The sequence below is a fragment of the Ovis canadensis genome, chromosome 24, assembly GCF_042477335.2.
Source record: "Ovis canadensis isolate MfBH-ARS-UI-01 breed Bighorn chromosome 24, ARS-UI_OviCan_v2, whole genome shotgun sequence".
NCBI lineage: Eukaryota > Metazoa > Chordata > Mammalia > Artiodactyla > Bovidae > Ovis > Ovis canadensis.
Window position 1 is genome coordinate 27,143,632 of NC_091268.1, and position 21,386 is coordinate 27,165,017.

General features: G+C 44.8%; 1 protein-coding gene across 1 annotated transcript in view; it reads left to right on the top strand.

The window, feature by feature from the left end:
- The window catches only part of SHISA9 (shisa family member 9), a 350,409-nt gene that overhangs the window by 313,715 nt on the left and 15,308 nt on the right, over positions 1-21,386 (top strand). The window contains exon 3 of the mRNA XM_069569411.1: positions 8,899-9,054. Coding sequence (XP_069425512.1) covers positions 8,899-9,054 — 156 coding nt within the window. The remainder of the gene's footprint in view (positions 1-8,898; positions 9,055-21,386) is intronic.

Genomic DNA, 21,386 nt, shown 5'->3' on the forward strand with positions numbered 1-21,386 from the left:
ACTCCATGGGATTGATATGAAGATTTAAGGAGACAGTGCATGAAACGTTCTTTACCAAGTGATGTGTAATACCTGCTCCACAAAGCAACACGCTTTGGCCATTTTTTCCTTTCTGTGCTATTCTTCCTTGTTTCATGCCTTGAAAAGCTTGATACTGTTGCCTTCCCTCCAAGATGAGCCAGACTGCTCTAGCTTCTGATAGTTGTTATCTGCTTCTTTTCCACTGAGAAAATTAGAGCATCATCCCAGTATTTGTAACTGAGCATTTTTACTTCAGTGAGTCTGTCTTGATTGCACTCATTAGTCTGTTTAGTAACTAAAATGTACCTCATAATAACGGTACTTATATGGCGGTTACTTTGGTAACCACCATTTAGTTACTTCCAGTTAGAGTAAGTGTATCTTAACTTTCTTTGAAACTGAGTAAGTGTATGAGGCCCTCTTTTCTGTCTTAGGAAGGAGAGAGGATGGGATGTCATCAATCTGTTTTCTGACTGAGGGTCTTGACAGAACGCATCACCCAAGAACAGCAAGTCCTCATCAGTTATTTCTAAGGATCAGAAGGAGTGGCAAAAAAAGAGTTGATACATTATATGTATAACTGATTCACTTTGCTGTATAGCAGAAATGAACACTAAATTATAAATCAACTATACTCCAATAAAAATTTTAAAAAGAGAAGGAGTTGCAAAATTATGATTAAGCAGGGAAAGTTTTTTTGTGACACTGGGTAGAAAGTACCCTTCTACAGAGATGAGGTGGGTAAGATATCTCTGGGGCTGAGATGTGTCTGGAAGAGAAACAACATGGCTGGCAGCTAGACATTGCTGATCCTACTAGATTCTCTCTAGGGTCATGAGTCTGCAAAAGAAATTATATGCCTGCATGCATGCTCAGTTGCTTCACTCGTGTCTGACTCTTGGAGACCCTATGGACTGTAGCCCACCAGGCTCCTCTGTCCATGGGATTCTCCAGGCAATAATACTAGAATGGATTGCCATGCCCTCCTCCAGGGAATCTTCCCAACCCAGGAATCCAAACTAGGCCTCTTGCATTGCAGGCAGATTCTTTACCACTGAGTCACCAGGAAAGCCAAATTATACATTATATATATATTTTATATACAAATTATATACATGTGACATATAGTTACATATATCTATACATGATTTCTTTTGCATAATATATATTTACTACATAAATATACTACATATAAAAATATGCATTTATCATAATATGTGGGCTTTCCTGATAGCTTAGTTAGTAAAGAATCTGCTTGCAATCCAGGAAACCCTGGTTCAATTTCTGAGTCAGAAAGATCCACTGGAGAAGGGATAGGCTACTCACCCCAGTATTCTTGGACTTCTCTTGTGGCTCAGCTGATAAAGAATCCACCTACAATATGGGAGACCTGGATTTAATCCCTGGATTGGGAAGATCCCCTGGAGAAGGGAAAAGCCACCCACTCCAGTATTCTTGCCTGGAGAGCTCCATGGACTGTCTAGTCCATCATAATATGTAATTATAAAATATAATATTTATATACTTAGTATATAATATATAAATGTATGCTTTATAAAGTTATCTGAAATATGTTTTATATTTATATACCTATATATTTATTATATTATTATATTACTACATTATGCAATATATGATTATTTATATTATATATAATGTACATATACACATACACATGCATAGACACGTATACATACTACTTATATACGTATGTTCAAATATTTATCAACTTAGCTACCTGTCTTTATGTTTCTTCTCTCGATTGTCAAGGAGAGGATTTGTAGATAACCCAGGTCTCACCCACTCTTCTCTCTTCACTCACTCTTGTTCTGTTTTTCTTAGATGCCAACCTAAGCTTACCTCATGTGTATTCTTTGTTTGTCCCCCTTAGCTGGATATATCTGTGCAAAACTCACAGAGAATCTGAGTTGTCAGGTCCAGTCCAGTTTCCTGTTCAGTAAAATGAATATAAGATTAAAAAAAAACCCAATCACCAAAGTCTGTTTAATAATTCTTGATTGCTGCTCTGTGCCTGGATTTCAATATTTCTAATAATCAAAGCCTGGAAGCTAGTACAATATGGCTATCTAAAACTGCCAGAAATTTGCCTCCTGCTGTCCTGAATGTGAAAGCAGGAACGTGATTCTGCAGCAGGCTCTTCCTCCTTTGTGAGGAATCCCTTTGGAGGGCCACTTCGGTCCTACCCACTTCCATTAAGTAACTACTCACTGCCCCTGAGTTAGCTCAGGACAGGGAGAAATTGGGGCTTTCCTGGTGGCTCAGCTGGTAAAGAATCTGCCTGCAATGTCAGAGACCTAGGTTCGATCCTTGAGTCAGGAAGATCCCCTGGAGAAGGAAATGGCAACCCACTCCAGTATTCTTGCCTGGAGAATTCCATGGACAGAGAAGCCTGGTGGACTACAGTCCATGGGATCGCAAAGAGTCAGACATGACTGAGCAACTCACTTTCACTTGAAAGAATTAATTCAAAAGCAAGTGTTTTATACTGATGTATTAAGTAGTCTGTCTAATAATATAAAAGGCTATCCCAAGTGATAAGGAAGCTCTCTACAAATATCTTTTCCCTTAATGAAGTGTTTAGCTTTCCCCTGGCAAGACTGGTTACAGGGTTTGAACAATAGTGGATGGGATCTGGGACTGAGGGAACAAAGAGATGGGAGTAAGGGCTCCCACTGGATGATGGGCTTAGGTGGTGTCAGCTCTTCAACTAGTTTGGAATATATTTTCAGGAAAAAAAAAAAAACCTGCTGTTAAGATAATTAATTAACTGTTGAAGTCTTAGGGTATTCTCTACTCACTACTCAGGCAATCTGCTGCTTGAAATTTCTTCCGCAACTCTATTGAAAACCTAGAGCTGGGACCTTCCTGGTGGCCCAGTGGTTAAGAATTCACCTTTTAAAGCAGGGGGCATGGGTTCCCACCCTGGTCAGGGAACTAAGGTCCCACTAAGCCCAACTACGGAGAAGTGCAACCGGAGAAGTACTTATGTACCGCACCAAAGACCCAGCACAGTTAAAAAAGAAAGAAAGAAAAAGGAAATCTAGGGCCAATGCCCATTCCATCTTGATGTACTCCATAGACCCCATGGGAAGCTTCTCTTCTGATCAGTTCAGCTTTCCGGAAGGAATCCAGACAACTGCACTTGTCAGAACTCTATGTTGCATTTGCCAGTAACCTCAAAGCACACTAGCTTGCTTAGAAAGGAGCTTCCCTATCTCCTGTGCTACTTCTCTTTGTCCTTATTCTTTCACAATGAAGGAAGACTTTCTCCACTTGAATTCATGGCCCCCTGGTTCATTGACTTCAAAGCTCCTCAATAGAAAAAATTTAGGGAAGAACTCTGATTGGTCCAGCCTAGATCACATGCTCACATCTGGGCCAATCACTGTGAGAAGAAGGTGTTGTGGTTGGTTTGATTTGGACCACGTGCTCACTGTGTGACCAGAGGGGTAGGTTTCTGACCTGATTTCCAACTGCCAGCTCTTACTTATATCTCTGAGTAAGAGTTTCTCTGGCCACTGGGGCTTTCTCTGCCCATGAATGTGGCAGGTTCCAAGCGCTGAGGAATTACTGTATCTCAGAAGCAGCCCTCAAATGACTGATGGGAACTGGCATATAAATACTCAGGGACTCTTGCCCATGGGCTGACAGAATTTCAACACCACTTATCAGAAGGCTAGAGTGGGATTGGATGCCCATTCTTCACCACTGCCCCCTTGCAGACATTGCACTCTTTATCTGCCATTTTTATTCTCTGCCTCTCCCCCTACTTCCTTTTCTGTAGTATTTCCTGATTGTTGTTGTTCAATCACTAAGTCATGTAGGACTCTGCAACACATGGACTGCAGCACACCAGGCTCCCCTATCCTTCACTACCTCCTGGACTTTGCTCAAATTCATGTCCATTGAGTCAGTGATGCTCTTCCCATTATCTCACCCTCCACATCTTCTTTTGCCTTCAGTCTTTCCCAACATCAGGGTCTTTTTCAGTCAGTCAGCTCTTCACATCAGGTGGCCAAACTATTGGAGCTTCAGCTTCAGCATAGTCCTTCTGATGAATATTCAGGGTTGATTTCCTTTAGAATTGACTGATTTGATCTCCTTGCAGTACAAAGGACTCTGGAGAGTCTTCTCCAGCACTACAGTTCAAAAGCATCAGTTTTTCGATGCTCAGCCTTCTTTATCATCTAACTCTCACATCTGTACATGATGACGGGAAAAACCAGTTTTGACTATAATGGACCTTTGTCAGCAAAATGATGTCTCTGCTTTTTAATATGCTCTCTAGCTTTGTCATAGTTTTCCTTCCAAGGAGCAAACCTCTTAATTTCATGGCTGCAGTCACTGTTCACACTGATTTTGAAGCTTGAGAAAATAAAATCTTCACTGTTTCCATTTTTCCCCATCTATTTGCCACCAAATGATGGGACTGGATGCTATGATCTTCATTTTTTAAATGTTGAGTTTTAAGCCAGTTTTTCACTCTCCTTTTTCACTCTCTTCAGGGGCGTCTTTAGTTCCTCTTCACTTTCTGCCAGAAAAGTGGTATCATCTGCATATCTGAGGTTGTTGCTGTTTCTCCTGGCAATCTTGATTCCAGCTTGTGCTTCATCCAGCCTGGCATTTCTCATGATGTACTCTGCATATAAGTTAAATAAGCAGTGTGACAACATACAGCCTTGTTGTACTCCTTTCCCAGTTTTGAGCCAATCAGTTGTTCTATGTCTGGTTCTAACTGTTGCATCTTGACCACATACAAGTTTCTCAGGAGACAGGTAAGGTGGTCTGGTCCTCCCATATCTTTAACAATTTCCCACAGTTTGTTGTGATCCACACAGTCGAAGGATTTAGCATAGTCAGTGAAGCAGAAGTAGACATTTTTCTGCTTGTACTTGAGTCCTAATCTCAGTGATTTATGGGAAAACCCAAACTAAGAGAGTTATTGTGAGTGACAGCTCATTACATGAGTCAAACCGGGATGAAGCAGTATGCTGAAGGAACTGATGGTTCTGAATACACAAAATAGTTGTTGTCTACTGAAATACATATGTGTGTGTTGCGGGGCGGCGGGGGGCGGGGAGGGGGAAGAAATCCAGAGAACAGCAAACAATGAGAACTTAAGGCAAATCTCTTCCTATTACACCAACATTTGGAAACAAACCATGACTTGCTGGCTATGCCCAGGGGAAGCCCACAGACCTCCCTAGCAGGCTGCTCTAGAGACGAAAATGTCAGCGGATCTCGGGGTCCAGGCAACAGGCAGAGCTGTAATTTATGGGAGCCAGCATTTCCACCCTAACTCCATTAATCTTAGGACTCTTCCACCCCAGCTGAATGCCAGCCAAAAAATTGTCACAGCAGAAGGACATGCCTGGCTCCTCAGATGCTGGCCAGCAGCTGGGCGACTTGGCTTCTGTTTGGCCATCTTCCCATTAGACAGTTGGGCTTGTGGGTTGGCCCATGCATGTGCAGTGATATAAATACTCTCCTTATCACTGTGTCTCAGCTGTGACATCTCTGCCTCTTCTCATTCGAGTGTGTGCTTAGTTGCTCAGTCATGTCTGACTCTGTGACCACATGGACTATAGCCTGCTCCTCTGTCCATGGGGATTCTCCAGGCAAGAATACTAGAGTGGGTTGCCATGCCCTTCTCCAGGGGATTTTCCCAACCCAGGCATCAAACCCAGGTCTCCCACATTGCAGGTGAAGTCTTTACTGTCTGAGCCACCAGGGAAGCCCAATTTGAGTGTATTGGTTTCTAAAGCCAAACTTATTCCATACATGTCACAGGTCAAATCGTCTAGAAGCAGTGTTTGAGAGACAGCTTCAGGTGTATGAGACTCTGATGGAGTGAAACACACACACACACACACACACACACACGCTTCAAAGGTTGTGAGGGAAACAATACAAGAAAAATAAAGGAGACGCACCGGGATGGGAATCTCAGTTTCAGATAAAGTCTAGACCAGGGGTTGTCAAACTATGGCCCCTGAACCAAATTCAGCTGCCCCTGTGTCTGTAAATAAAGTTTTATTGGGACACAACCATGCCCCTGTGTTAGCATAATGGCTGTCTGCTTTCTTGCTTCAAGGGCAGAGTTGAGTGGTTGTCACAGAGACTGGATGCCCTGCAAAGCCTCAGCTATTTATAGTCTGATTCTTTCCAGCAATAGCCTACTGATGCCTGCTCTAAACCTTGTCCCACCCTGTGGGAGCTCTGGAGCCTGCATTGCTCCATAGAGTTATCCCTACCCTGAGGCAAGGGCTGGTCTCAGTACCTTAGCGTCAGCTGAGTTTTTGTTGTCACCCACTTTGGGGTGTTGGGGGTGAGGTCTGTCAAACAGATTAAGCCCAAGATGGTGGCTCACATCAGCCAAGAGCAAATTTCTGTATATTAGGGGAAGCCACGTAGCTCAGTCGGTAAAGCATCTGCCTGCAATGCAGGAGACTTGGGTTCAGTTCCTCAGTCGGGAAGATCCCCTGGAGAAGGAATTGGCAACCCACTCCAGTATTCTTGCCTGGAGAATCCCATGGACAGAGGAACATGGCAGGCTACAGTTTGTGGGATTGCAAGAGTTGAATACGACTTAGCGCTATCTTTCTTTCTTGATGAGCTCTTAGCAGCTGAAACAGCTGGGACTCACTTGCGGGTTAAGGGCATCTCTCAAGGCACCGGAAGCAACTACCGCTGTGTTGATCTGTATCTGCAGATGTGCTTCCTGGGAATGGGGAGAACCACCGCTCCCTCTATCTTATCTCAGCCCGAATGACCTCACCTGGACTCTGTGACTCCCGCTTCCCTCCTGGCTCCGGTCCATCCGTAGTCCATCTGTCCCACTGTCCTTGGGGTGAAGACAGAAACCTTTAAAAGCACAAAGAGTATTTCCTCTGGAAAAATGTCTTGACCCCTTCTCCCCGTGAATCCCAGTCCCTTGAAGTACCCAATATTCAATTTGCGTGTCTTTACCTATTTTTGCAAACCGCAGCACACAAAAATATGCAGACTTTCTTCTCTTTCAAGCAAACACTGTTATTTACATTACTTTGACATCTGCTCTTTTCCCCTTACCAATACAAATCATAAGACACTCTCCAGTTTGAATGTATAGTTAACTGATTTTTAATTCATTTTTTCTAAGAGCTGAATGATATCCCTTCATATGTATGTTCATATTATGTACCTAATACAGATGTACAATAATTTAAGAATTGCCAGTGATAGAAGTTCAAGTGTTTTCTGTGTGGTTTTTATTTTTCACTTAACAAACAATGGTGCAATGCACATCTCTTAACAAATACCCTCACATTCTTTTTTGACAACCCAGAGGGATGGGGTGGGGAGGATAGTGGGAGGAGGTTTCAGGATGGGGGGACACGTGTGCACCTGTGGCTGATTCATGTCAATGTATGGCAAAACCACCACAATATCATAAAGTAATTATCCTCCAATTAATTAATTAATTTCAAAAAGGGTAAAGAAAATTATATATATATATATGATCATTTTTTATTTTATTTACTTACTTAAAATTTTATTTGGGAAGAGCCCCCTGGAGAAGGGAATGGCAACCCACTCCAGTAGTCTTACCTGGGGAATTTCATGAGGAATTCCAGAGGAGCCTGGCAGCCTACAGTCCATGGGGTCGCAAAGAACTGGACAGGACTGAGCGCCTTTCACTTTCAAATTTCATCTACTCTTTTATTTCTGGCTGTGTTGGTCTTCGTTGCTGTGAGGGCTTTTCTCTAGTTGTGGAGGGGGCTACTCTCTAGTTGTGGAGGAGGGCTACTCTCTAATTGTGGTGTGAGGGCTTCTCATTGCAATAGCCTCTCTTGTTGTGGAGCTCAGGCCCTACGGCTCCTGCGCTCAGTAGTTGCGGCTCCCAGGCTCTAGAACACAGACTCCATAGTTACGGCGCCTGTGGGCTTAGCTGTTTCCATGGCATGTGGGATCTTCCCAGATAAGGAACTGAGCACATGTCTCTTGCATTGATAGGCAGATTCTTTACCGCTGAGCCGCCAGGGAAGCCCTGGTGTTCTCTTACCACCACCCCCCCCAACTGTTTTTTATGTTTTAAGATATTTATTTTTTTATTAGCTCGCTCCTGGTCTTAGTTGTGGCATGTGGGATCTTTAGCTGCAGCATATGTATTCTTAGTTGCAACGTGTGGGATCTAGTTCCCCGAGCAGGGATTGAACCTGGGCCTCTTGCATTGGGAGCACGGAATCCTAGCCATTGGACCACTAGGGAATCAGCACCCTCACATTCTGATGCTTATGTTTCTGAATTCACCATCCTTGGAACTGGCATTATCTGGTGAACATGCCCACACCAACCATTTTAAATTTCCGTACACACACTATCTGCTTCCTTTCTGCAGATATAGCAAATCGCGTATCTACCGTGAGTTTATGAGACTGCCCAGGGTCCAAGCGTCTTTGCCAGATTGGTGTTCTTCAGTCCTTTTAATTGTTGCCAATCTCTTGGCAGAGGAGTGGCCTTCCATTGTTCTGACTTGCATTTCTTTGGCTGCTACTGAAGTTGGTCATCCTTTTATACATATATTGCTTCAATCACAAGAGTATCCCCTGCAGTGACAGGACTTAGGTTTAATTGGGGAAGGTGGAAATGTTCCAGGTGCATCCGTGCTGTTCCCCATCCATCCTCAGCTGCTCGCTAGTGACGACTGCAGAGCTGACTGAGGCCATTATTCGCGCCCATCCTTGGCTGCCCTCACTCTCCTGTCCCTAGAGGGTGAGGAGTTTTGGTCTCGAGGGCTGTGGCAATGGTGGGGGTGGATAGAAGTTCTTGCCCGCCTGGTTGATGACCATCTCCTTCTGTTCTCTTCTCTTCCAGACACAACTCAGATGAACAACGCAGTGCCCACCTCCCCTTTGCTCCAGCAGATAGGCCACCCGCATTCCTATCCCAGCCTGGGCCAGATCTCCAACCCTTACGAGCAGCAGCCGCCCGGCAAAGAGCTCAACAAGTACGCCTCCTTGAAGGCAGTCGGTGAGCACCGATTTGTTCTTCTCTCTGGCCTGCACTTTCCTATCCCTTCTACATGTCCTTATCTCGAACTTTTTTCTACTCCACTTTCTATCTTTCTGATCTCTCTCATCTATTCATCTGTCTGACTATTATCCATCATCTATCCATCTACACTGTATCTATCCATCCACCATGTATCTATCCATCCAGCATCTCTTTCTCCATGTTCTTTCTTTCTTTCTCTCTCTCTCTCTCTCTCTCTCTCTAATATATTCTGGGTCTCTGTACCTGGGACACAGTTTACTAAGGACCAGAGCCCCTTAGCTGTTTGCTCTCGACCCCAGGTCAAGTCCTACCTTGCTGTGTGGGGCAGGGTGGATGGGGGAAGAGGAGAACATGGATACTCATTTGATCCTGTGGATACCTCAGCCCCTTCACCGTCAAACATCTGCCCTAGTGAATCCTCAGGGAACCTGGACATAGGATCCAGGGCACTGGTCTTTGAACGTCCTGCCCTTTAGTGGCAGACGCTCACCATCTACCCAGTCTAGCCTCCCTTGGAGAAGTCGGGAAGCCTGCATATTCCTATCTCAGGCAGCTTCTGGTTTCCAGGTGTAAATATTTCCAGGTTGAAGGGACAGCCTGGAGCTCCTGATATCTGCATTCTTATCAAGTCTGGGACATTGCATTGGTGTTCTTACAGAACGTTGCCTCATTTTCTCAGAGCGATCCAAAGAGGAAGGCATAAATATTGCCCCAGTTTTCAGATTAGGAAAATTGAGACTGAGGAGGTTAATTTAACTTGCCCTAAGTCAAGCAGCCTGTGGGCAGTTTGCGCTTGTGTTTTTATCACTCCAGAGCCTGTGTTCTTGCCACTCCCTTCCCACAGCCCTGGAGTGGGGATTCAGTCGGTTCCTCTGATTCATACACGACAGAGTGTGACGGTGACCTTGATGATAACCCAGACTGCTTAACAAATGACTCATGGCCACTTTCTATAGGATGGAAGCAGCACTACCAGCAAAATCAAGGTTTGGGGCAAACAGAAGACACCCAGACCATGTGCTTTCTTTTATTATCAGCTTCTCATTCTAGTTTCTCCCCCTTCTGCCAAGCTCCTCTTTGGACATGAGATCAGTTCAGTTCAGTTCAGTCGTTCAGTCGTGTCCAACTCTTTGCGACCCCATGAATTGCAGCACGCCAGGCCTCGCTGTCCATCACCATCTCCCGGAGTTCACTCAGACTCACGTCCATTGAGTCAGTGATGCCATCCAGCCATCTCATCCTCTGTTGTCCCCTTCTTCTCCTGTCCCCAATCCCACCCAGCATCAGAGTCTTTTCCAATGAGTCAACTCTTCACATGAGGTGGCCAAAGTACTGGAGTTTCAGCTTTAGCGTCATTCCTTCCAAAGAAATCCCAGGGCTGATCTCCTTCAGAATGGACTGGTTGGATCTCCTTGCAGTCCAAGGGACTCTCAAGAGTCTTCTCCAACACCACACTTCAAAAGCATCAATTCTTTGGCTCTCAGCCTTCTTCACAGTCCAACTCTCACATCCATACATGACCACAGGAAAAACCATAGCCTTGACTAGATGGACCTTAGTTGGCAAAATAATGTCTCTGCTTTTGAAGATGCTATCTAGGTTGGTCATAACTTTTCTTCCAAGGAGTAAGCGTCTTTTCATTTCATGGCTGCAGTCACCATCTGCAGTGATTTTGGAGCCCCCAAAAATAAAGTCTGACACTGTTTCCACTGTTTCCCCATCTGTTTCCCATGAAGTGATGGGACCGGATGCCATGATCTTTGTTTTCGGAATGTTGAGCTTTAAGCCAACTTTTTCGCTTTCCTCTTTCACTTTCATCAAGAGGCTTTTTAGCTCCTCTTCACTTTCTGCCATAAGGGTGGTGTCATCTGCACATCTAAGGTTATTGATATTTCTCTCGGCAGTCTTGATTCCAGCTTGTGTTTCTTCCAGTCCAGCGTTTCTCATGATGTACTCTGCAGATCAATTCTAGTATGAAATATCCTAATTTCAATACACATTAAGGACAGAAACTAAAGCACAGACATGATCACATGGCTAGGCTGTGTCGTAACTATGGTCTATGGACATCAGATTCAAAAAACAAGCATATTGGTGCCCTGCAGACAGGCCCAGACTTGGAGCTTAGAAATCTATCTATAGGAATTTATATCCCCTGATATCCTAGGACTTTTGAATGGAACCTTTTGAAGAGAGTTTGAGGGGTGCTTATAATTCTGAGGATATAGCTTGTGCTTCCTAAATCCCAAGTCTCACAAGCTCTCGCATACCAGCACCCCATGTTTCCTGTTGAATTTCTCCACCCAACTCAATCCTTATCTACATCTGTGACCATTAAGTGAAAGTGTTAATCACTCAGTCATGTCCCACCCTTTGAGACCCCATGGACTGTAGCCCACCAGGTTCTTCTGTCCATGGAATTCTCCAGGCAAGAATACTGGAGTGTGTTGCCATTCCCTTATCCAGGAGTCTTCAAGATTGAGCCTGGGTCTCCTGCATTGCAGGTGGGTTCTTTACCATCTGAGCCACCAGGGAAGCCCCGCAGTGACCGTGCTGCGGCTGCTGCTGCTGCTAACTTGCGTCAGTCATGTCCGCCTTTGTGCAACCCCATAGACAGCAGCAGTGACCGTAGATTCCCTCTATTCTGTATTGCATGTTTGTAGAGCACATACATCCTAAGCATGTTCAAATAGACTCAGATATTACAAGCGAGGGATGAGGGCTGTTGCCTAGGAGAGAAGTCTTGGCTTCTGTGTCAATGTCCCTGCAGAAGCCTTCATGCACTACGCTGTTGTCCACCTCCGTTTCTTGAGTCTTGCATTTAGGTGATGACTAGCATCTGCTGTTATATTTGATTCTTCTTTTGACATTAAAAAAAAATCCCACCCAGGCATCTTTTTCTTTTTGAACAGTTCCCATTACCCCAAACAACTCATTTCTTCACTTAGGCCCTGTGTTTCCTTCCCCCTCAGCATCCTGTAGCTCTTGGATAAATCATAAACGGATCTTCCAGCAGAGTTCCTTGATTCTGTCCTGGCTTGACATAGGGCTCCTTGGTACAGCAAATGTTTGCAATGCACTTGGAATTAAATTTGCAGTCTGAAAGTTTATTCAGCATTCCTTGAGTAACATTTTCTCCCACAAAGAGGGCACTCCTGAAACGTTTGCTGAATGAATGAATGAATTTATCTTTGACCCCAACCCAAGAATAGCTTAGTTGGAAGGGAGAACCCCTATATCTTCTAAAAACTTTGAAGGATCTCAGATGAAGAACCCTCCTCAATCCTGAATATGATTGATGTGGCCCTCTTCTTTGCTGCCCTTCTTTTCTATTATAGGAGTTCACAGGCTTTATCTGAGTCACAGATGGTCTCGTGAGGTCCAGTGTGGGGCAGACTGAGTGGCTGCCTGCCTAGTGGGTTACCCAGGAGTCCAGAGTCTGCCTGCCCAAATGAAATGCAAATCCCATAATAAATGTTCTTTCAAGGGTTCTTTATTAAGGCATAATATGACTGTGGTGTGAAGGATGAAATGCATTTCATTAACAAAATCATTACCACCCAGGAGAGTTGTTTAAAAAAATGGTTTGCTGTGGAAAGTTCTGCAGTGTCTGATAACCAGATTCATTTTCTAAAAAATTCAATTCAGTCAATAAGGAGAGGCTTGGACAGCCTTTAGGGTTAACTGCCAAGTTCAAAAATATTTCTGGAAAATCGGTGTTCTCTTGGAGGCCTTAATATTCAGAACCTCAAGGGGGTTTTGGTCACTGAAATCTCCTGGCCTCGGCTTCTTTGTGTGAAAAATGAAGAAGCTGAACTCTGTAGTTTCCAAACTCCATTATGATTTTAAAATTAAAGAAAATGAAACAATTCTATTCATTTTAGTTATTAGAATACCTGTGGGCCATGAAATATGTCTCATTCATTCACAACCAACTCAGAATAGGAACTGTTGGTAGTTCCTGAGATAAATTCTTCCAAAACAGGCCTTCCCTTCTATTTTATTTTATCATATATTTTGGGTTTCCCTGTTGGCTTAGTGGTAAAGAATTCTCCTGCCAAAGCAGGAGACATGGGTTAGGACACTGGGTCAGGAAGATCCTCTGCAGGAGGAAACGGCAACCCACTCTGGTATTCTTTCTGGGAAAATCCCATGGATAGGGGAGCCTGGCAGGTTACAGTCCATAGGGTCACAAGGAGTCGAACATTATTTAGTGACTAAACAAAAACACCAATCTTATATTTTATTTACTGTTTGCTTGTTGAAATCACACTCATTCATGTTTAAACAGAATTCCTTTCTCTCTGTGATTCAGGAGGGATTTGGGAATGTAACATCTGGTCCTGTATACCATGTGGCTGCAGAATGGTCTCTGTTCCCAGGGTGTTCCCTGCCCAATTATTGTAAAATGTTAGCACACACTAGGGAAATGTAAGAGGCTAAACCTCCCTGAACTGAAGGAAGTGAAAGTCGCTCAGTTGTGTCTGACTCTTTGTAACCCCATAGACTGTACAGTCCATGGAATTCTCCAGGCGAGAATACTGGAGTGGGTTGCCTTTCCCTTCTCCAGGGGATCTTCCCAACCCAGGGATCGAACCCAGGTCTCCCATATTGCAGGCGGATTCTTTACCAGCTGAGTCACAAGGGAAGCCCAAGAATACTGGAGTGGGTAGCTTATCCCTTCTTCAGGCAATCTTCCTAATGCAGGAGTTGAACCAGGGTCTCCTGCATTGCGGGTGGATTCTTTACCAACTGAGCTATGAGGGAAACCCTAAGCCTCACTGGTGTGCTGCAGTCCATGGAGTCACACAGTCGGATACGGCTGAGTGACTGAACTGAACTGAAACCTCACTGTACTCTGTACAAGGAGTGATGGAGTTGAATAATTATTTGTCCAAATCATTCATTCATTCTCCAGTCGTTTAATCTAGTGTCCCTCAATTGCAAGCCCCGCTGAGTCAGGAGCCAAGTCTGTCCTTTCATTGGTGTATCCCAAGGACCTAGCACCATGCAGCACATTTCAGGCCAGCTAAGAGGAGCCCAAACCACTTTACTCTCCCCATTAACAGCCTGGACAATGAAGGTCCATGTGCCCAGACCCATGACTCCCATAATCCATCAAAGAAAGATTCTGTTTCACTCAATTAACTTTCCTTACTCAGTCAGGAATGTGAGGTTAAACAGTTTCAAAGTGTTTGCTACAAAGAAAAGTCAAGAAGTGTGTGTTGTTCTAGACTGAGCCAAACTGTAACCTTTTGAAAATTCAGTTAAGCACACAAATCCTCTGCGTCCCCCCTCCCCCACCTGCCCTGTGCAAGGGTGGTGACAATGTGAGGACCCACTTTATGGTTCTTCATTGGTCAATGTTTACAAAGACAGTTGTGAAAATATCCCTAAGAGTCACCTGATGGTTCAGAGTTGGTTGTTTCCTGCTTCCAAAACTGGGAAAAGGCCGCTCTTTTATGTAATTTCTGAGAGCTCTGGAAAATGGAAAATTGCCTGCACATTGGCATTTAGCCCCTGTTGGCCCCAGGTCTAGTTTTCCCCAGGGTGTCTTGAGAGTTGAAATCCTCAGCTGCTAATGGTTCTCGACCATGTGCCCTTTAGATGCTTTTGGACACTTTTACTTGACAACCTAGCTGTCCAGTGAGTAAAAGAGACAGGATGTACCAGCATTATTGATAAAAGGTAGTGTTTTCTTTTTAAATTCCAGAATTTAATAAGAAGATATTTTCTCTGTTACTGTTTAACAGTCTGTGGACTGTTTTCCCAGAAACTTGTTACAGTTTTCCAATAGCACTTTTTAAAACCACAGCAACAATGCACTTAGGAATTCTTTTCTGCTCTTTCTGTAGGAATCATGTGTAAAGACCCTGAGTGGTGCATAAACCCCTCAACTTTGAATTAACCTCTACTAGTTTTTTGGTTTTTGTTTTTGTGGAAGAAAGGGAGCTAGTATCACTGGATTCCCAAATTGTACGCCTCTGGGGGAGGTATCAGTGCCAGCGTCAAAATATGGGGAAACTGGGGCTCAGTATAGTTAAGTAATTTTTCCAAAGTAATACCTGAAGAGCCAAGAGTCATATCTGAGATAGCCTGAATCAGGTCTTCTTCCCATGAAATGATGCTATCTCCTAGAAGCAGTTTCTGGCATCAGAAGGATCTTACCAGGCCAAAAAAAAAAAGAAGATTGAAGAGGCGCATTCTCCTCTTTTGTCCGGGAAGACTTACTAAGGTGTTAATTATTTTTCTTTTGTTTGTTTGCTTGGAGGTAAAAATTTTCTCATCATGCTAGTATGATTGAGGTATATAACACATTTAAGGTATATTATAGTTAAGGTAGAATTTAATATGTATAGTATAAGACTCAGATCATAATTTTATAATAGTGTGATTATTGAAATATACATATGCTAGAGTCATTAACATCCCAGGAAGGATAAGAAATATTTTCCTCTCTCGGAAAGTTCCCTCATGTTCTTTTTCTCCCAATGCCTAAGGCCCATCCTCTTTACACAGGCATTTAATTTTTCACCCAACAAATGTTTAACTAATTCTCACTTTTTGTGAGAATCAATTTTGGGTTTGTGTCACCAAGCACAAAAGGGGACTTAAAGTATATATTTGGTAGCTTCTGTACCATCTTATTAAGTGCCCTTATTAGCACTGGATTTAATAAACAAAACGTGCTACTACCTCACCAGAGTGAAGCCCTGCCTTAGGGAGTGGACAAAGGGATGTCTACCATGTGTTTCCTGCCTTCAAGGTAGTGATGTATTTGACTTGGGGGCAAATGGCTTCCTTGGAATTAGTGACTCAGTGACTGTGTCAGGCTTGTGTCCGCCCACTCCGGAAGATCTGGGGCTATATCACTATTTCCAGATGTCAGTGATCCTGGTTCAGAGGGAGAAGAAGCATTCAGGGCATCCCGGGCGGATCCTGCTTAATTTTAACTTCGTCACTCTTCGCCTGTCACTCCGGTTTCCCGACTGTTGTGAGAGATGAGCGTGTAGAGTTCATATCCGCAGGGGAACATGGCAATTTGAGTGTCCTTTGGCACGCCTGGGAGGCCAACCAGAAATGCTTAAATGGGCCCGAATCTGTGCTCTGTAATCATTCAGATCACAGACTGTTCCCTGCGTCTCCTCCCAGCTGGCAGCCGGATATATCTCTGGAAATTGTGCAGAAACGTTGAGGACTTGGTTTTTCCAGGTAGCTTCCTAAGAAAGGAGACAGGAGCTAGTAGCGCACGCTGATTAGGCCGCCAGCCAATGGGCAGAGGCTGTGGCACTGGCACGGGGGCAGGTTTGCCCCCTTTGAGCAAAATCCCGTAGTACAGAGAAGGCCCATGGAGGACCTGGGTAAGGTGTAGCCGGAGCCTTTCTCAACATCCTTTACGAAAAGGGTTGCACTGTGGGCTCCTGCTAATCATGTGAGATTTCCCCCAGGGTTCAGCCAGTACATCTGAAACGGAATTCAATCCAGAGAAACTGATTTACAATCAAAATTCCAGGCATTAGGGATTCTCAGATAACAAGCTTGATCCCTTTTGCATTAAGGGGAACTTCCTTACCTTAGGAAGAGTGACTCCGTGGAGAACCTTGAATTCATTCATTCATTCAACAATGTTTTGCAAATACAGATTGTGTGGTGGGCACTGGGACAGGGTGGTCTCCACCCCACCTGGTCTGCTGCCTAGCATTTAAAGTCACAGTCAGCAGAACCTAGCCTGCCCCAATCTCGGATATGGAGCTAATGATGCACCCCTGACTCCCTTTTAGCAGGGAGATTGCAGTGGAAGAGGATCCAAATTTCTTTCTTGACCACAGAGCATTGTTATTCGCCACTGTGACTTCTTGTAACTAAAACTTTGCCTTCTTTCTTAGAAGGTGGAAATTTAGAGCCAGATTCACCACCTAAGAATTGTCTGTCTCCCTCGGAGTACATCTAGGCTTTTTCAAGGGGAACCTTTTTTGGTCCTGTGTTGGGCATAACTCGATCATGCTTCAGGACCTTGCAGAGAGAAGTGTTCACACAATCACGGTTGTGCATTCACTCCCTCACCTTGTTCCCTGAGTCCCCTGAGACCTGCCCCCCTCCCCCGACCCCCCCCCCCCCAACACACACACTTAAAAGCTGCAGCAGAGATGCCAACAGCAGCATCTGGGTGTGAGGGCACCGTGCACGTGGGTAGCTGGTGAGCAGATCAGCATCTCTCCATTGTTATTTTTTAGGAAGTTCTGAGGGTGACTGGACAGTGGCGACACTTAAGTCACCGAAAGGTACCGTACAGTTTTTTCTAGCTCTTTTGTCCAGGTGTTGTTGGACTTGGCGTTGATCCGTGAAGGCATAGAGCGTCCCACTGTCTGTGTGTGACCCAGTGCACACGTGTGTTCATGTTGGCTGGATCTGCAGGTCTGTCTGAGTTCCAGTGTGTAGGTGTTGTGTGTGTGTGTGTGTGTGTGTGTGCACGCCTGGGGTGGCGTGTCTCCAGGCTGTTGCTAAAAAGTGTGCTCCTCTTTGCTTCCTGATATTCACTGCCTGAAGGAAAATGTCGCTATCAGAAGCCATCCCAGGTAAGACATCCAGGAAATTTTTTTTTTTTTCTCTCAGAAATCTGCACAGGCAAATGGCAAAACATAAGGTGATTTAATGCAGGGGGAAAACAACTTCTGAGGGAGTGATAAACAGATTGTTGGCCTTGGGTCTTGGGATTGATGAGCCTTTTGGGGAACAGATGCTCTTTTTAACTCTCCTGGCCATCACGATGAGCTGAAAGTAAAGGAGTTAGTCCACCTGAGTCTGTATGTTAACTAGCTGGCTGACAGAGGCAGGTGGTAGTTATAATTTATTTACCCCCTGCTATGTGCCAGACAGAGGGATGGGCCCTTGATATCACTGTATCACTGAATTCTCCGATGACCCAGCCATATGTGTGTTGTCCTTCCCCTTTATTAATCCTCTTTATTAAGAAGGACCTGGGTGTCTGATTGAGTCTAAGTCTTGCTTATCTAAAGTCAGCTAGCTAGTAAGTGATGGAGCTGAAATTTGAACCCATATCTGCCTAGCTCTAATATTTAGTTATTTCCCACTGGGGTGTGGTGGGAGTAGTTCTTTTCCAGAACAGGCCGGAAAGAGAAGAGAACAGTTCTCTTCTCTCTCCACTCCACGTGCTTTGTTGAATTTGGTGGTTGGAAAGATATAGCTGACCCAAGCAGATGGAGCTCAGTCTCTTTAGTGACCTTGAACTGGGAGATGTTAGAAAATATTGTAGGGCTGTAGGTAAGGTACTGGATAGGGCCATTTTGCCTTCTCAAAAGACAGTTCTGGTTTCCAACTGGAGACTGGATCAGAGGAGGGTGGATTGAAGTTGAGACCACCCACTGGGAAGCTCTTGCAGTCATCCAGGTGGGCGGTGCCCTGAACTGGGGTGGTAGAGGATGAAGAGAAGAAAATGGAGTCGAGGGATAATGAAGAGACTGTAGAATGTATGTGAGAGGAGGGGAGGGAGCTGTGGGCTGACCCGGGTCCTTACCTTTGAGCCACTTGAGCGTGTATCAGCATCCCCTGGAGGGATGTTGAAACCTGCTTCCTGGACACCATCCTGGAGCATCTCATTCACTAGACCTTGAGTGTGGCCTGAGGAGCTGAATTGCTAGCTGGTTCCAAGGTGATGCTGATGCTGCTGGTCTGGGGACCATACTTCAAAAACCACTGCACTAGAGAAATCTTGCTGGGAAACTAAGACCCTAAGACCCTTTGATTGGATCTCCAAACATCTTTCTGTGGCTTGAGAGTTCTGAATAGGGTAGTTTGACCAGAATCCCAGAGGCTCATAAGCAGCCTCAGCAAAGAGGGGGGAATGGAGAGGGCAGCCCCTTATTCCAGAATTGGGAGAGAGAGAGCTTTAGACCCTCGTGTCTAATGAGAATCCCTTGATCACCCAGTTGTTGCCTTGAGAGAGGCAGATTTTTGGGTCTTGTATTAGATAATAACTATTCACATGTCAACGTCCATTTTTAGAAATGCAAACAATTTGGAACATGACAGACCTGCTAATTAGAGGAGTAAACTTTTTTTTTTCCTTCCCTTGTGAAAAACAAAGCCATTACGATGCCCGTGACAGCATCCGTGTCCTGATATCAGCCTGTTATTGTCGGATGCATTTAGAAAATATTTCAGGATGGGTCAGAAGCAAGGGCTTAGAGGCTATTTTTCTACTCCAACCAGGCTAAATTCACCTGTCCTGCTAAATGCACCTTTATTTATTCTGCTTTATCAGGGGAGAAGATAAGAGGTTCCAGAGAGGGGGCCTCTGGGGTCACTGGTCTTCCCCTGTTGTTTTCTTCTCAAGCTCCAGACCCTCAGTCTGCCTAAGGTGTGATAACAGGTCAGGGGTTTGTATACCTGTCAGCTTCTTGAGGATTTCCTCAGTGGCTCAGTGGTAAAGAACCCGCCTGCTGATGCAGAAGTGGATTTGATCCTTAGGTCAGAAAGATCCCTTGGAGAAGGAAATGGTAACCCACTCCAGTATTCTTGCCTGGGAAATGCCATGGACAGAAGAGTCTGGTGGGCTACAATCCATGGGGTCATGAAGAGTCAGACACGACTTAGTGACTGACAGAGCACACACACCAGCTTCTTGAAAGGGAGGTACAAGCAGGACGTGATGGGCTTAGCTTCAGACACACCTGGGCTCCATTCATAGCCCCATCTTGTTACTTTCTCCAAGTCATTCAACCTCTCTGAGTCCCTCATTTCTGATCTGCAAGGTGGCCACATCACTATCACCTCCCTCCTAAGGTTGTTGTGAGGATAAGATGAGGTTACATGTGCAATACATGTCACAGTGCCTGGTGTGTTGAAAGTGAAAACACACATCATAGTAACATGTATTATTAATACTAATTATCAGGTGAGCAAATTAAAGTTCTGAAAAATCTCATGGTAAAGAAACTATCAAACTCTGTAAAATCCATCATTTCCCAAACACTTAAAAATTGTTAATTATTTATTTGGCTGCATTGGGTCTTAGTTGTGGTGTGTGGGCTCAGTAGTTGCCCTGTGGCATGTGGAATCTTAGGTCCCCAACCAGGAATCGAACCTGTGTCCTCTGCCTTGGAAGGCAGATTCTGAATCACTGCACTAACAGGGAAGTCCCTCAAACACTTTTGACATCTGATATCTTTTCTATCAGTAAAGCCAGTTCAAGTCTTAAGATCCAGAGTGTGAATGTTGCTATGAACCCACTTTATAAACACCAGGTGAGGGATGGCTGTGTCCAGGGGAGGTTGGATAAAGAAGTAGTAGCTGAGAAGGAGAGAGGACAAGGTCCCTGAAGATCCAAGTGTCCTGCTTCCATTTGTATTGACTCTAACTGACTTTGGAGGGGAATCCTATCTGCTGCTGCTGCTGCTGCTGCTGCTGCTGCTAAGTCGCTTCAGTTGTGTCCAACTCTGTGTGACCCCATAGATGGCAGCCCACCAGGCTCCCCAGTCCCTGGGATTCTCCAGACAAGAACACTGGAGTGGGTTGCCATTTCCTTCTCCAACGCATGAAAGTGAAAAGTGAAAGGGAAGTCGCTCAGTCGTGTCTGACTATTAGCGACCCCATGGACTGCAGCCTACCAGGCTCCTCTGTCCATGGGATTTTCCAGGCAGTTGTACTGGAGTGGGGTGCCATCGCCTTCTCCGATCCTATCTGCTAGGAAATGGCAAAACAGATCTTACCAGTTTGCGCTGTGGGCGTGTGTGTGCACTCAGTCCCTTCAGTCGTGTCTAGCCCTTTGTAACCTTTCGTGACACTGAGTTCAATAGAGTGTCTTGTAACCACTCACCTCTCTGCTATAGCCCGCCAGGCTCCTCTGTCCATGGGATTTCCCAGGCACGAATACTGGAGCGGGTTGCCATGCCCTCCTGCAGGGGAGCTGCCTGATCCAGGGATCACACTCGCACCTCCTGTAGCTCCTGTGTTGCAGGCAGATTCTTGTACTGCTGAGCTGCTGTGGCAGCCCACCTTGCACTACTGTATTTTTTTTCTGTTTTTTTAAAAAATATAAGTTTATTTATTTTAGTTGGAGGTTAATTACTTTACAATATGGTATTGGTTTTGCATACATCACCATGAATCCGCCACAGGTATACACGTGTTCCCCATCCTGAACCCCCCTCCCTCCTCCCTCCCTGTACCATCCCTCTGGGTCATCTCAGTGCACCAGCCCCAAGCATCCAGTATCATGCATCCAACCTGGACTGGCGATTCGTATTTGTCAATACCTGACGTTTTCCAGGCAAGTCTCCCCCTAGTGG